The sequence below is a fragment of the Chelmon rostratus genome, chromosome 9 (genome assembly GCF_017976325.1).
Source record: "Chelmon rostratus isolate fCheRos1 chromosome 9, fCheRos1.pri, whole genome shotgun sequence".
NCBI classification, from domain to species: domain Eukaryota; kingdom Metazoa; phylum Chordata; class Actinopteri; order Chaetodontiformes; family Chaetodontidae; genus Chelmon; species Chelmon rostratus.
Genome location: NC_055666.1, coordinates 13,019,484 through 13,035,410, shown reverse-complemented (window position 1 = coordinate 13,035,410; position 15,927 = coordinate 13,019,484). Strand labels below are relative to the sequence as shown.

Below are 15,927 nucleotides of genomic sequence, written 5' to 3'. Positions count from 1 at the left end.
TACTTTTTCGCTGTCGGTTTCTTCCGAACAACTTGTGATTGTGACAAAACCGTAGCTGCTATCAAAAAACCGATTACACTGTGAGATGCGGACAAGTCTGGGCCAGATGTACGTGTGTTTTATGTCTAGATATTCTTTAGAAAAATGACTAAATGGTCGATTTAAAAAGACACTCAGAAACGGTCTCAGAAACGACTCAGAAAACAGGAGATTGTATGGGTTTAAATGGAGCAGCAGAGCAGGGCAGCTGGTGCAAGATCCCTCTTTATTTAAATTTGGTGGGGGCTAACCCTTTAAAATTGAACTTTGACGAGAGAAGAAAGGTTTGTCTACAAAAAGATCCAAAAATTATGTGTCTCCTCTTCACCGTTTGGATTATACGGCAATTTTAGAAAAAAAATTCAGGTGATTTCTCACTGGTTCTTTCACTCTAACTGATGATGTCATCCACTCTAGGGGGAGAAATTCTGAGCATTTTTTGAGAAACTTTATGGTCTTGAGTTGGTCATAGCTCAAAAACCGTAAGAGATATAAAATTAATTTCGACCCGACAAAATTATCTATTTTGGCGGAAGATGAAAAATGGGAAGAAAAAACGTGCGGGATAACAATTGTGCTCTTTGAGCTATAGAGTTGCGTTGCGTTAAAACACTGCAGATTCCAACTCACACAGCACGGCAGACCTTAGAGCCACAAGTTGTAAGACTCATCGGCGTGTTTTCTTTGTTTCTGTCTCTGATCTGTGAGATGAGTTGGAGTCTCCTCTCGTGACATCAGGTATGTCTTGTTGACGTCTTCTTTAGGCACGCTGCAGCAGGTGAAGATAAAGTTCGCAGCGGGTTCTCCCAACTCAGTGAGGATGACTTACCTTTTGTGCTTCACCCTCATTCTCGCGCAAGAGGTGGATAAAAAGTGCAATAACAGTCACACCTCATAGTCCGGTGGGATCCATTAACCCTGCAACCTGTGCCGCCAAGGTGAAGATCCTGACTGTGATCGCGATCATTTTTGCCGAGACTGTCTTCGAGAAGTTTTGACTCACGAGCGTTTTGTTGCATTTACTGTAACTGTAACATTATACTTTAACACGCCCATCCACTTTGATTTCGTTTTCATTTCCCCAAAATGTTTAAAAAGTGCTTCTTCTTCTTCTTCTTGAGGAAACTCCTCTCAGAGAACGACCATATGACCATTTCTCAGAATCCCTCTGGCAGACGAAAACCCAGTGATAAAAATCAATAACCAGGCTCAGCAATGAAAGCCTTCCCATTTATCCACCCTTCAACTCAAAGTGCCCGCCTCTCTCTACACCTGCACACTGAAGCTTTTATCAGCCGTAACACATAAGCATCCTCCTGTATCAATCTAATTACTTTTGAACCCATGAGTGGATGAGAACAAGAGGTTGAAAACAGAGAAGAGGCTCACTTGAACAGGGCTGGAGCTGTTTAACCCTCCTTTTGTCTTTTTGCACAAAAAATACACCTTTTCCAAAATCTGTTTTCTGCATGTTTTCCCTCTTACAGTGTTGTGGAAATACGATGCTGACATGGTGTGTCACCAGGATAAACCGCTCAAAATGATCGACACATGCTGTTGTAAGTAAAGATAAAACATCACATTTGAAGAGCTGGAAGAGCTCTAAATCTTGATTTCATGGCAGTGACAGAACAGTCAGCTGTTCTCATGGAGGATCTTTTGACATGTAGGAAAAGAATGATGATGATGATGTTCAGATCAGTTTCAGGGTCCAGGCGTTTTGCATGCTGGCTCACTGTCACACTGTGATGGCTTATTGCACACTTGAACAGAACAGAGCTGTCACTATTATGTATTATACATTCATAATTATTTACAATTCATTATTCATTCATTCATGTCTATCTATCTTGTCTTCTTTTCCACTGGTTTGGCTGAAAGTTGGTATTATGCGAATCCTCCTCAGTTTGAATGCAGTGGTCCAACAGTCTGACTTCACAGAGGCTAATTTTCTTCCTACAGCACACACACTACTCACACACACTGTCTGCAGGCTCCGGGATGAGAGCCATCAAAAAGCAGCTGGACCCATTCTTTAATATGCCTGCTGATAAGACAGCTACTTCCCTGTAAACACACACAGGGCATCAAATAGAAATGCCATCGTAGCTGCTGTTTAATCACGTGCTTGTTGTTTCTGTCATAAATTCACATCCCGCCATGTTGTTAGGAAGCGCGGCCTGGTGGTCTCGTGTTGTGCCTGGTGTTTGTCATTAGCAGAATGCAACTGATGAATGCAGCCAGTGTGGTGCCCGAGAGTCTGTCCAGAGTTTGACTGAGCGACGCCACGTGCCGATGTGAGCATGTGTGTGTGTTTGTGTGGCTTTGAGGCTAATTTAGTTCCTTGTGACTAGTCCATTACAGATCCATAAAAAGCCCAGATTCTTTTTATAGGCTGGATGCAAAGAAGATGTGACTCATCTGACTCATCAGGGATCATGCTGGCCCGACAGACAGACACACTCACACACACACACGTGCAAAGCCTTTTCCCCCAGGCACAGGGGCAGCTTGTTGACTGAAGGGTCAGAAGCAGGATGTTCCTGTGTGTAAATCCTCTGGTGAGCAGTCCTGTGATCCTGCTTATTACATTCACCACGTAAATATTGATAATGAATGTGTCACAATTATAAGTATATTGAAATAAACATGCGCATTTATAGTTGTCCAGTGCTTGTGGGAAATATCGTTACCAGGAATATCTAGATGATATCCAGAACGTGTTTTAACAGGTATTAACTGATAACTGATAACAGAAATGGCTCCTGACTGTATTTTACTGCACTGAACTAACTTCTATTGGAAAAAATTCCCCAGTTACTTTTCTGAAATGTTACAGTCGAGTCCAACTTCACAATCATCTCAACAAATGCTGATTGTTAAATCAAATTTCCTGTGTGTGTTCTGCAGAGATCACGTTTGTCAAATTGAGCCCCGTGAAATGAATTATTACAACTATGCTTTTTTTTTTTTTTTTTTTTTTTTTGTTTACACCCTCATGACTGATTTTACCACAGAAGCCTGAATCTCACACAACGTCACGTGCCCTCAAAACAGCTTCGGCCATGAGTGCCGTCAAATCAGTTTTGAACAGTAATCAGAATCTGCGCATGGGAGGTAAAAAAGCTTTGCCTCCATGCAACTATTTTTACTGTCAAATCTTTGCAGTGAAGCGAGGCACAAATAGACAATATTACCACAAAGCTGCCCAGAGGACATCCATCTAACTGTCTCACACGTCTGCCCCAAATCTAAAATTAGGCTCTCTTATTCAAATTTTCCACTTTAATACAAGCTGAAATGCTTGTTTGAGGCTAAAATATCTGCTTTATAATTCAGTGCTTCAAAATACGTCCCAGATATTCAGTGAGTGTGACATGACAGCGTCTTCATAATGAAGCGCATTTCAGTCGCCTACAGAGTGAAGAAACAGCTTGTGAAAGATCCTACAGGTTCAAACGTGGCGTGCATGTTTTAAATGTGTGATTCGTGAACGAGGAATTCATTCAACAGAGGGAGATTGTTGAGGCTTCTTCAGGTCAGCGGTCCTGTGATTGCAGCTGTGTGTTGTCCACAAACACACATGCACTCACACAGAAGTAAACATGTGCAAAGCTGTCACATGCCCGCCGGATTTGATGCACATTACGTGTGTCACACAGCAAAAGTCCAACATGATTACAGCAGCTCTGCAGTATGTAGATTTCTTGTCAGAAAGCATCATATATTTTGGTAGATTCTCCAAAATTACAGGGGTGACTGTGTTCACTTACAGTCAGTTTTAGAAATAGCACGTCTTGAAAAAAGCAGAGCAAAAATAAACCTCCATCTCCTTTCCTGTCTCTGTTTTTCTCTTTTATTTTCCTCTCTCTCATCACCCCACTTTCTCCATCCATCCCTCCGTCCTCTCTCTCTCCTCCCTCTGCCTCTGTTTTTCTCTCTCCATCAATACAGTCGGCCAATGACAGAGCCGGGGCCGAGGAAATGGATGGTGTGTCTATTTTTAGAACCAGGGAAGGAGGGCAAACCAAAAGTAAGCTAGGGAGAGAGAGAGAGAGAGAGAGGGAAGAGGGGAGGAGGAGGAGGGATGTGAGGAGGAGATAAATCTGCATTCTACCGCTGCCTCTGGTCAGAGACAGTAGGAGCCACAGAGAAGGAGAAGCAGCATCACTGGCTGGAGACACAGCATCCTGAATTAAAAAGCTGCAAAAAAAGGCTGCAGACTGATATTTGAGATTACAAGAGCAGAGAAAAGAAGGGGAAAAAAACAACTGGATACAAAGACAAAGGTGAGTGGGGAAGCAAATTGTGCAGAAAAGCCTTACATAATTACTGAAAATGCAAGAGGTGAGTACACACAGGGTGCCTATTCTGTGCCGCTGCTGCTGTGGAACCATTTTTAGCCGCTGTATACTGAAGGTGTGGTCTAAATTTAGCAATGGTTACACCTTGGAAGAAACTGGGAGAGGCTGGCATTTTGGTTTGGCTGGCACTATTTTTGGCACGGAGGTCCAGACCAAAATATATTGTGGGCTACACTCAGGGTTATAACAATATGGGGGTTACATAAGAAAATATAAGCTGACACATTCTGTGGCTCTACATGACTGAGGTGGCATTTGAAATAGGCACCTATTTATGTTGCCTCTTGCTGCTCCTTTGCTGGGATTGTTTGTATTTTGGGCTGTTTGCACTGCCACTCCAAAATAAGCAAGGTATGGTGTCTGAAAAGGGGAAGAGGAGAGTCAAGAGGTGGAGAGGAAGGCTCTCATGTGAATTACATTTGATTGATTCAGGGGCAAAAACACGCTTGTGTTTTGAAAGGCTACAGGCGACTAACAGTTATCTGTCATGTGAACAATGTCCCTCATATGCAACAGGAAAATCATATCAAGGGAAAAACACATTCGTCAGATGAGGTATTTGCATAAAGGGCTGGAAACAAACAGTGTGTTTCAAGATATGTGTTATCTGACACTATACAGTGCATGAGTACACTGTGTTATTACATCCTCAGCCACAAGCTATCGGGAATGAAATGTGGTGATGTTAATTGTTTCCTTATGAAGCTGAACCTGGCAGCCAAAACCTTTATTACACCTGGTCAGATGACATCATCATTTCAGCCAGCCAATCATATTCGACTGCTATTACCACATCTAGTTAATGTGCTAAAATCTGGTTTTGCAAGAAAAAACTCAAAATATACAGTGAATTTACTGTAAAACTGAAGACATACAGTAGAAAATGGCTTTCCTGAGGCTTTTGCACACTGTCTGCATGTTCCCAGACATTTGACAGATTTTGGCTCTAAACATGACCTCCTTCCTCCTTGCCTTTCTGTCAGCCATGCGGCCGCGGTCCAGACTGCTGTCCAAGAGAAGGCTCCTGCTGCCCACAATCAGAGAGGGCACAGAAGAGACGGTGAGGGATTTGAATGAGGCCAACACACTCCACATCGCCGGCCACGGCCAGGCTGTCTCCTCAGAGGACTACTTCCTCTCCATCTGCCACCTGGCCCACCCCACCTTCCCCACTCGGCAGCTGGACGCTGTGCACCAGAGGATGCGGCTGTCACAGCTCAGTGGGACTCCATCAGGCACCTTTGAATTCAGCTCCATGGAGGAGGCGCATGCCAGCAACGTGCAGCTGGGAGAGGAGAAAGAACTGGATGGCGAGCTCAAGTTTGGCAACTCTGACCCACTGGAGTATCTTTATGGACACCAGAACAACGTCTCGGGAGGTGTGAGGAGGGCATTTGCCGAAGGAAGGTTCATAAGGCAACACGGGAGCATCTGGGAGGGCCAGGCTCGCCCCAGAGCTCACAGCATCCCCTGTGCTTCAGGTCCTGACCTCCCACGCCGACGCAAGAGCAGCTGCCCCGAGTTACACACCAGCGCTGACACTTCTGTTCCAAACGTCTCCCCAAAGCACAGCCTGACCAGGCTGGAGGCCAGAGGGAGAGGGGGGCCAACAGACACAGGAGCAGAGGGGGAGAGAGAGAATCCAACCGTCAAACAATCCCTCATCTCCCAATGGATCTCCGACTGCAGGTCGGCGTGGAGGGAGACGCGTGTGCGAGCCTGCATGCTGCCCACCATTGCTGAGATATAGGGTGCAAATGGACAGGCGTTGTGATAGCAGACATCCCTCAATAAAGTATCCTAATCTTTTTCTGTCAGTGCATGAGACATTGACGTTAGGAGATATGTAGATGTGTACTAAGCTGATATATTAAAGGGACATGATTAAATACACATTAAAAAACATGCAGAGGCAAGTAGCTATTGCCACGACTGTCCATCTGTAATGTAATATCAATGTCATTACTTACTACCTATGCTTGATGTATGCTGGTGATCATACAAAATCATAAAAAAATAGACAAATCTGCAAAATCTTTTTTACCTTCAAGTGGTTTGTGAACTAAGAACGACTCAATTAAAAATTCTTTTGATACTCTCAACCAAACGTCCTGGTTTTTTTCCGGCCATGATCTGTGTTCTCTTGCATGTGCAAATCCTTGGAAAATGAACCCCACTCTGCTGGTGTCAGGCGCTGGAGTTTCTATGGTAACTGTCGTGGGATCCTGCTCGGGTAAACACAAGTGTGGAGAAACACAGGCTGAGCGAAGGCGACGCAGCTGTACCTAAACACACAGGACTGCGGGGTCATCTGTCGCTGCCGTGCTGCGCCTGCATCGCCTGCATGTCACAGTCAAAAGCAGATAAATTCTATGATAATGAGCTGCTGAGTGAAGTTACTGATGCACATGAATACATGTTGATATGAGAAAGAGCAGCGGATCAGACAGAAAAGACAGGGGACAGAAAAAAACATTTGGCTGTGATTGATGAGAACAGATTTCATGTGAGTAGGCTCAGCCAGCAGACACTTCAATAACACAAAGCAATCCCTGGATGTAGTTTTGAATCTTGAACACTAGAGGGCGGGCTTGTGTCATTCACCTCTGTGGAAACATAAGCAGTTACACATTTTATCACATCATATCTCTGATACACCATGGACAATACACATTTTATTTCAAACTGGCACATCAGGGGTCATTGTAAAAGTGTCAATGTGTCCAAATTGTGATGAAAAGAATTGTTTCAGGTATCAAGTCATTTTTGGTTTTATTTGACCAGGTTTTGATATGTGTGCCTCTGAGATGCCCTGAGCTCCCCAGTACAGTGTATTGTAATCAAATTTTGTTTGTGCTCATTAAAAAATTGTAAACCTCGACAGCAGTGTGTCTTTCCAGAGACAATATCCTCCAAACACTGTCAATAGTCTTGAGTGGAGTTGTCTCTTTTATGGTCCCTTTAAAAACAGTTGACAGCTTGTTCAGGGGATTATCCAGAGTCACAGGGACGCTGGTTCTGGAAAGCAATGCTGCTGTTGTTGCTGTTTTGAATACAAATTTTCTATTCTATGAGCACTGTAAACCAAATGCTGTTTTGTAAAAAACATTTACAATCAAACATTATTCTTCTTAAGAAGAAGAAGACTAAACAACATTCTTATTCTTGCAGGTAATTAAATGTAATTTTGAATCATGTGGTTTGCACTTCCTGGTTTTTCGGGTACTTATTACTAAACAATTACTAAATAAAGTGGGCCTAGTCTAATTATTAATTCAAATAATGAGTAAGAAGCTGATTAGTGTGGGCATTAACTGGAGCAAACAAAGTGGGAGATGTACCCCACACTGGTGGTTACAGGAAGTGAAAACCACCATTGCTTTCACATGAAAATCATCATTTAGGGGCTGGAAACTCTCGCAGACTCTCATGCAGCCATAGCGACTCTCCGCTCTGCCTTTGCTTTCACACTTACCTCAGCACACCCAGACGAAAGGCGAGACCTATTTTAATACTAACCTGACACTTATGCGAGAGAAATCAGAGAGATAATTTGTCTTTCTGTGGGCTGTTTCAGACAAAATAAAGCAGCTGTCCTAATCTTGGATGACTTGGCTTTAAAAAAAAAAACTCAAAACATCATTCTTATCTCCAGTTTCAATATATTTAAAAAATAACTGGAAAGCTGAATAACATGGGGCTTTTAACAAACAAGGAATTGTCTCGATTATGCTGCAGAGAGAACCAACCACCCTTGGGAACCACACAAAGAAACAGTCCTGAAAACATCAAATGAAACCAAAGTGTCCCCTTTTGACCTTCACCATCTACTCAGCAGTGTCTGCTCCCTGTGTGCAGCCGCCTGAGGCAATGGGTCACTTACAAAACAGAGTTGTTTGTGCATGAAGAAGTCCAAACAAGCATCTAATTGACTTGTATGTATAATACAGTAAACAGGCTCTTCCCACTTTGTGTAGATTTTACCAGTCAGGGTTTGTATGCAGCCCTGTGTGGCCATCACAGACAAGAGATGAAGTGGACCAGTTATTGTGCTGCACTTTCCATGTAATGCTACTTGATTTTTTATATGACAACTGTTACTCTTAACTTTTTAACAAATTTAGGTTTTATATTAAGAAAAAGATATGCTAAGCTCAAAAACCAAAACAGATAGTTCAAGACTAAAGCAGTGGTTCCCAGTTTTTTTGTTTGTTTGTTTGTTTGTTTTTGGCTTGCGGGCCCCTCACCAAAAATCTGTGTCCACTTGAGGCACCAATGGCTGCATTGAAGAGTCCAGTGAGTTATCAGCAGTTCCATCAAAGGGCGATTGTGATGGTTTCATTGAAATAACTCTGATGCACAAAAAGGAGAAAAGTCCCCTAAAATCATTAAAAGCTGAGATAAAAGTCCAAAAAATACATGTTGTGATCCCCCAGATTCATACTGTGACCCTCCAGCTGCGAACCACTGGACTAAACTAACTGCAGTTAAAGTGGTTAAACAACCTCACGCAGCGACAGCAGATGCTGCTTAAGAATAGATGCACCAGTATTAACAATGTAATCGTGTAATATTGTACCACTGTCAGGACCCTGCAGAATGGTTATTTTCTCTGTTTATATAGCACATTTTGGTACTTTGACTTAAGTAGGAGTTTAAATTGAAGACTACTTGTAATGGAGCACTTTCACATTGCTGTATTGGTGCTTAAACTTAAGTACAGGATCCAAGTACGGCTTCCACCACTGATGTTGTCAATCTAGCTTCTTCTTTTTTTTTCTCACATTTATCTCTTCGAATTTCATCATGGCTTTTCTGTTACTCTTACTAATGACTTTTAAATGAAATGAGAAGTGCAACCGCGTGAGGATGTTCACTCAAAGTCTGCAGAGGAAGGAGACTCTGCTGACGTTATTAGTTCCTGTCGGCTCATTCCTACACAAGGTCACAGCGTGCGGTATTGGCTTTTTGTAAAGAGCACTGCCTCACAAAAAGGAAACATGAATTATTAAAGATAGCTGTGGCTGGCAATCCCCTACATACCCAAACCAACATTCACCCCCCACACAGCCAGTAGGGCGACCTGCAGTTTTCCATGAACCGTGCTGGTCATACAGTATGTGAGCTGCCACTGAAGGCTGGACAGCAGAGGAGTCACCTCATTTTGTTACTGTGCCTGCCAGAGAGGAACAAGCTGTGCCTTACCAGTGAGAGCTGGTGCACTGCACGCTCCCCAATAACTAAAACTCATGAAATATTAACTGCAGGGAAATATAAAATATTCAGGCTCGCTAAGAGCAGTCTGTCTGTCAGAATGAAAATGGAGTTCAGCAGAGGGGGCAGGTGGCTCGCTGCAAACCGCACTGAATCTGATTATAAGTCAACCAGAGCTCCTGCTATGACTCACGCTTTTCTACGCCCGCATTTCTGTGTGTGTGTTGTGATTGATTTAATTTGTGTTAAAAGCTGTGTTTTGTGACAGCAGTTTAGGAGAAGACAGACTTGCTGACCACCTGACCGCTGTTGTTTGGTCGGATGCGGAAATAAACGAAAGTCCCTTTCACTGCTCTTTATTATCAGGGAAGACCCCGTGTCTCAGATTAGCACAGCTCCGTTCTGACACATTTCTAAAGAATTCTGACAGCTCTTCCTGTATTTTAGGGAGGTTTTGGTGGAACAGAAAGAGGAAAAATGCAAGTTTTATTCAGAACCAATTTTTAAGTCCAGACATGAAGACGGTTAGAGGTTCATCAGGGTTAACACCTGAGAAATGTGATGATTTTTTAGACAGTGTGTAGGATTTTATGCTCCCACTTGCCCACAAAACACTGACAAAACCCTGTGGACTGTTAAAAATAAAAGGTTGTTTCTCCCAGATTAGAAAATGACATATCTTAACTCTGACCTGCGGTGGTTTCCAGCGACTCAGATAGTTTTAGTTTTATTTGTCCAGGTACTGAAGTATCAGTCTCTTCTGCCCTCACCCCAACTGAGATACATGCTGAATCCCAAAACCTGGTCAAGTTAAACCGGAACACTCTGCATCACTAGAAACTATTACAGGTAAGTGAGAACAAGCGTGAAAGTACTGAAAGTTGACATTTTTCATACTTCATCGTACAGGACCTTCATTGCACAGTCATTGCTGTGGTCATTACTTGGGTAACACTGAGCAACGAATGCAGTTTTCTTCGGTTTAGGCACCAAAACAGCTTGGTTAGGTTATGAAAAGATCAAGATGAGTGAAATGAATTAACTTGCTGTTAGGTAGGTGGCGTAACTTAACTACATTATGTCAGTTAAAATATGTCAACGCTGGCTTTCTATTTCACACGGGACACAGACGGTGGTCTACTGGGGGAATATCCCATGTTTGTTTGAGTCTTCCATTAATCCCACCTCATCCATATGTGTACTCGTCACCTGACTTCCTCCTTAGCTCTCTTCATAATTACTACATTCACTGGTGTATTAATTATGGGTCATACAGAAATATGGGTGTTCATAAACTACTTAGACAGAGCCGGCCATATTTTTTTAAATACGAAGACAATATAGCAGTCACCATCTTTTGCCTTCAGGGTCTTTTATCATTCTTTTGAATGCTTGTGTGTTCCCTGTTATTAATGCTCATGCGTTCCCTCATATTTCTAACAAATTACAGGAGAGTAAGATTCCCAGCACAATGTCCGTGTTCTTGCACTTCAGCCTCCAAATGTGTGACCTAAATACAGAGGAAAAGAGAAGGATAGCAAAAACACTGAAGGAAAAGAAAAAGCTGTGATGGGATTTTGCGTCGTCCAAAAAGTGAAAGAGGACATAAAAGTGAAACTAGCTTTTTGAATATCCTTTCTGATGAAACCAAGCATTTCCCTTTCAAACCGTGACCGTAGGAGAGCATGTGAGATCTGTCAGGATGTCAAAGCTCATTTTGCTGTTACTTTACTGCACAGGGCCCTTCATGCTACACATACAGAGAACATGCACACACATCAGAACAGAATACATTAAACAATTTAAAAAATTACACTAAACAACATACACAGTTGCTTACATGCATACACATATACAGTATGCTTATACATGTGTACAGGTGGAAAGTGTGCTAAGTGCATGCAGTGTCTGTGTCAATGCGCTGGTGGTGTCAATGTGAAGTAACTACAGAATCAGATCAGATAAAGGCGTTTAATTAGATTACTTTTACACAGTGTCATGACAGTGTGACTATCACGCGGCGAGTGGAAAGACATGAATTGTGCTCATGAGCACTCACGCCTTTGACTCTGTGCTGCAGACGTTAAAGGTGTTAACCGCGGGTATAAACAGAACATGACGCGGCAACGCTCACCGGCCCACGTTTTGTGTTGAAAACATACAAAAGACCACGTATTTAAATCATTTTTTCCAACTCTAGGGGAGTCTGGGGATTTAACAATATGCCAAAAGAGAGATTCAGTGTGACCCTTTTTTTTCTTTAACATGGTATTTTATTGTCACCAGAGCACATACTCAGCTCGGTCGTGTCTGCCTGATTGCTTTGATTGTCTTAGACGAGATAACTGTGTGAGCCCCGTGTATTAATGTTCAGTTAACCCGACTCAGCTCAGCAATGAGACACATGTCCGATTTGTTGTAAGTCACATGACAGTTTACGCAAACAGTGGAAGCACAAGTTTGATGGAAACATTTAACTGTTTAACCAACAAGTTACACGACTGTTTTTACAAAATATTTAAATGTACTCTTAAAATTTGAAATCAGGTTAAATTATTATCCTATTTTGATGGCAGGAGGTGAGGTGAGGTGGGGGGGTGGGTGGAATGAGTGAGTGTGTCTTGTGGTTTTTTGCGAGGTTTCACTTTCCAGTCTTAGAAAATTCCCTTGGTCACAGGAAGGATGATGTATGTGCCTGAAGAGAGTATTTAACGACCCTCGTCCTCTAATCATCACAGCTACCTTCTGTCAACACACTCTGCTTCACAGCAAACCTCTCTGGCTGCACCTCGCACAGCTCCTGCCTGTCATCTTCACCACAACGAAGGCTTTCTTTTTTCTCGCGCTTGTGTCATCTTGACCAAAGAGGATCTCAACAATGTCCAGCATCATGAAAGTGTTTCTGCTCCTGGCTGTCATGTTCTGCATCTCCCAAGCCCAACGTAAGTTTTCATATGTTTCTTTATGAGGAACTCTAACAGAGACAGCATGAGGTCCATCTTGTTGAGGGTGAAAGAAAGACCTGTTTTCGTGTGTTTTGGTAGCTGTGAGCAGAAATCTGTCCAGTCAAAAAGATTTGAATGAAATTAATTTTTTTCCCTTGTTCTTACCTCCAGACAACGAAACAGGACAGCAGTGTCTGTGTCGGCGTGTCAGGAACGCTGTCGGCTCAAAGGATGAAATAAAGGACATCCAGATCTACCCGGCAACCATCTTCTGTGACAAAGTGGAGATTGTGTAAGACATACGAAACTCTTTCAGATTTCTGGGAATGTAGGGTGTTCATGCAATAATGTGCTATAATTACAAAATTAGCTGCTGCAAACTGCTGTTTGTGCTGATTCGTGAATGTTCCTAAGCAAACATGGCAACATTATACCCAGAATGGCATTTTAATCCATTTTTCTCAAATCATGTGTAGTTGTCAGTCCACCTGCCTCTTTCACCCGTGCTAAACCTCTTCTGTTCATTTCAACAGTGTCACCAACAACAACGGCTATCGCTATTGCCTGAACCCCAGGATGAAAGCAATGAAAAATGTCCTGGTCAACATCATGTGAGTATATAAACAGAATATACATATACAGCCATGAAACCGAGCCTCATCTTCAGGATACACAGACCTTTCAGTTCCTCACGGGTATAATGTCTCTAATGTGTGTCCTTCTTGTGTTGTTGGCATTTCAGCGGCAGACAGAGAACCTCCACACCCAGACCCGCTGACTTCAGCTCCACCCCAGGCAGCTCCAGCACAGCCCGCATCTGACTCTCTCTTTAGTGCCTGGATCAACAAAGAGCTCGTATGACCTCTGACCCCCAACAAAAGCACCTTCAACGAATGTAAATGTGAAACGAATGAAACTTTTTTGTCTATTTATCACCTATTTATACTGATGTGCACTTAGTATATCTTTTCTTTCCTTCGACTTGTTTTTATAAAGAGGCTTATGTGTGTATGTAAACCAAGTTTTTATGCATTTTTGTTTTTTATAATAAAAAAAATCAAGGAAACATTGAGTGATTGTTCTGTGTTCCAAGCCTTACACTGTAGTCCTACATCAACAGTGCCACCTTGTGGTTCAGGGCTGCCAATGCAAGAAATATATCTCATGAAAATATATCAGTCAGTGAGTCCTAACCTTCAGATCCTCATGTTTTTAGTGGAAGAGGACTTAACAAAGAGGTAGGTCAGAGACCCTCTTCACAATCAGTCAGCTGCTGCAGGTTATTCTGTGTCAGCAGGCCTGTATCATCTGGCAGACAGGGTGATGATGGGGGGCAGTCCTCGGCTCACCGTGACCATGCTGTGCGTGTTTTATCGCAGTGGGTGCAGCACGTACTGAAGGAGATGTGTTATAGCAGTCAGGGAATGGACGATCACAGCCACGCATCAACATGTGGACACAAAAGTTGGACAGTTGATATCATCTGTTGGGCAAATCTCTGTCTCCCAGCTGTGTTTCAGTTTCAAATTCACATTTGCTGTATTCGGATGAGCAGATTAAGTTCCTTCAAAGTGAAGTCCTAGGAATCAAACAATTAAGTTAATGCACTTCTGAAAATATGCACACAAATATTGAAACACTCCTTTCAATTCCTTCTAAATCTTGAGTGTTAATTACTGTTTTACATATGAACTTCAGTTATTGATTGCTAATGAGTCAAACATCAAATAAACTGTATTCACACTCCTTCAGGTGCTGTAAACTACATCACCGAACGTCCTGCAGACAATCAGGACTGTCAGCAGCTTTGATGAAAGTGTCCAGCAATACTATGACTAATTTAATAATTTAATATTATTTATTTCATATCATTTATCTCGCTCACTTTCATGTTTCAATATTTCCATGACAGACAACATGTGATTCCTTTGGACCGGATGGGAAGGACGGATCACTACAGGCAGACGGAGATTTGTCCATTTTTAACAAAGGGGATGGCCCAAAGCCCCAAACTAAGCTTAACACTAACTGCTTTGGGGGTGTAGTTTCAGCAGCAGAAGCCACTGAATGATCATAGAAATACTAGAGGAATATTATAGGAATACTACAGGCAGCCGTGTATCTCTATGAGGCTCTCGCTCTTCTGTGACTACATGCACTAATCCAGAGAGTATAAAGGCTACAATATAGCACAGAATTAATTAAGCATTTATAGTATGTCGTTTAGAGAATATTATGGATCTGAGATGAAAGGGTCGGACTGACAGAAAAAGGTGCAGTTAAAAATCTGCTGCTTCAGCACTGGGGGACAGCAACATAAATTTAGTGATGCACAGCACCGTATGTCAGAGCCATAATTGGAGCCATAGAATCTGACTTGCACATACCTCAGTCAGATAAAGGACGAATGAGTCAGGCAGACTCAACTAATAAATTCAACTAAAGAATCCCTCTGTCCCTGCACTGTCTCTGCTACTGGGGGATGAATTCCATTGTTTATAATATCAGTCAGTTATTGGAGGTAAATTTCAACAATATAGCCTCCAACAATGCAAAGGTTGTACAGTATATTATAGTAGTGTCCAGAATGATTAATGACCTGTTTTTGATTTCACAGGGCAGGACTTCTTCATATGTTTGGTGTTCCTGGAGCTGCTGAGTGTGGATGTCAACCAACCAATCATCCCAGGAAGACGCAGCAGGCCACTGAATCACTCACAGCACCCTGTTTGCATCCAGGCACCAGGCACTGTCTGAAGACCCAGTGAGTACAATTACGACTCCGTGTCCCTCCACCACGACCCCAGACACCACCCTGTTCAAGTGGGTGAGGAGAGGACATTGTTATTGACTGCTTTGTCTGTGCTGGTGGGTTTGGTTAGCTGCTAGCTCTCTCTCTCTCTCTCTCTCTCTCTCTCTCTCTCTCTCTCTCTCTCTCTCTCTCTGCATGCAGTAAATATAAGACAAACTTTCTTAATGTTTCTATCTATTTATTTATATCCAACAATATTCAATTTTATGTATAATTAAAAATCAGTGCACGATATCTTCAATAAAATCTTGAATAAAACTGTTATTTTTAACTTTGTCCTAATCACCTCATCACTGAGCGTCTGGCCCTATGTGCCATGAATAGAAATGGTTCAGGATTTTCATGTCACATAATAAAACAATTTCAATCTCAAGGTTTGGAACTGTTTTACCATAAATGCATCAGGACCGGATGCAGCTGATGCCCTTTGTATTTTTTTCCCCATGGTCCTCAGAAAGCCTGAGACTACCACTGCTGCCAAGAATTAAATAACACTCTGAGGTGTCTTTCAGACACCAGTAATGGGTCTTACCAGTACTTACATGTATCAGAT

General features: G+C 42.4%; 2 protein-coding genes across 2 annotated transcripts; both read left to right on the top strand.

The window, feature by feature from the left end:
* The first annotated feature begins 4,189 nt into the window (after positions 1–4,189).
* Positions 4,190–6,499, top strand: si:dkeyp-72g9.4. Its single transcript, XM_041944664.1, has 2 exons — positions 4,190–4,328; positions 5,387–6,499. The coding sequence occupies exon 2, from the start codon at positions 5,389–5,391 to the stop codon at positions 6,151–6,153; it is 765 nt and encodes a 254-aa protein (XP_041800598.1). The 5' UTR covers positions 4,190–4,328; positions 5,387–5,388; the 3' UTR covers positions 6,154–6,499.
* A 5,841-nt stretch (positions 6,500–12,340) lies between these two features.
* On the top strand, positions 12,341–13,628 carry LOC121611864 (C-X-C motif chemokine 10-like). Its single transcript, XM_041944578.1, has 4 exons — positions 12,341–12,559; positions 12,734–12,854; positions 13,096–13,173; positions 13,305–13,628. The coding sequence occupies exons 1-4, from the start codon at positions 12,496–12,498 to the stop codon at positions 13,381–13,383; spliced, it is 342 nt and encodes a 113-aa protein (XP_041800512.1). The 5' UTR covers positions 12,341–12,495; the 3' UTR covers positions 13,384–13,628.
* The last annotated feature ends 2,299 nt before the right edge of the window (positions 13,629–15,927 follow it).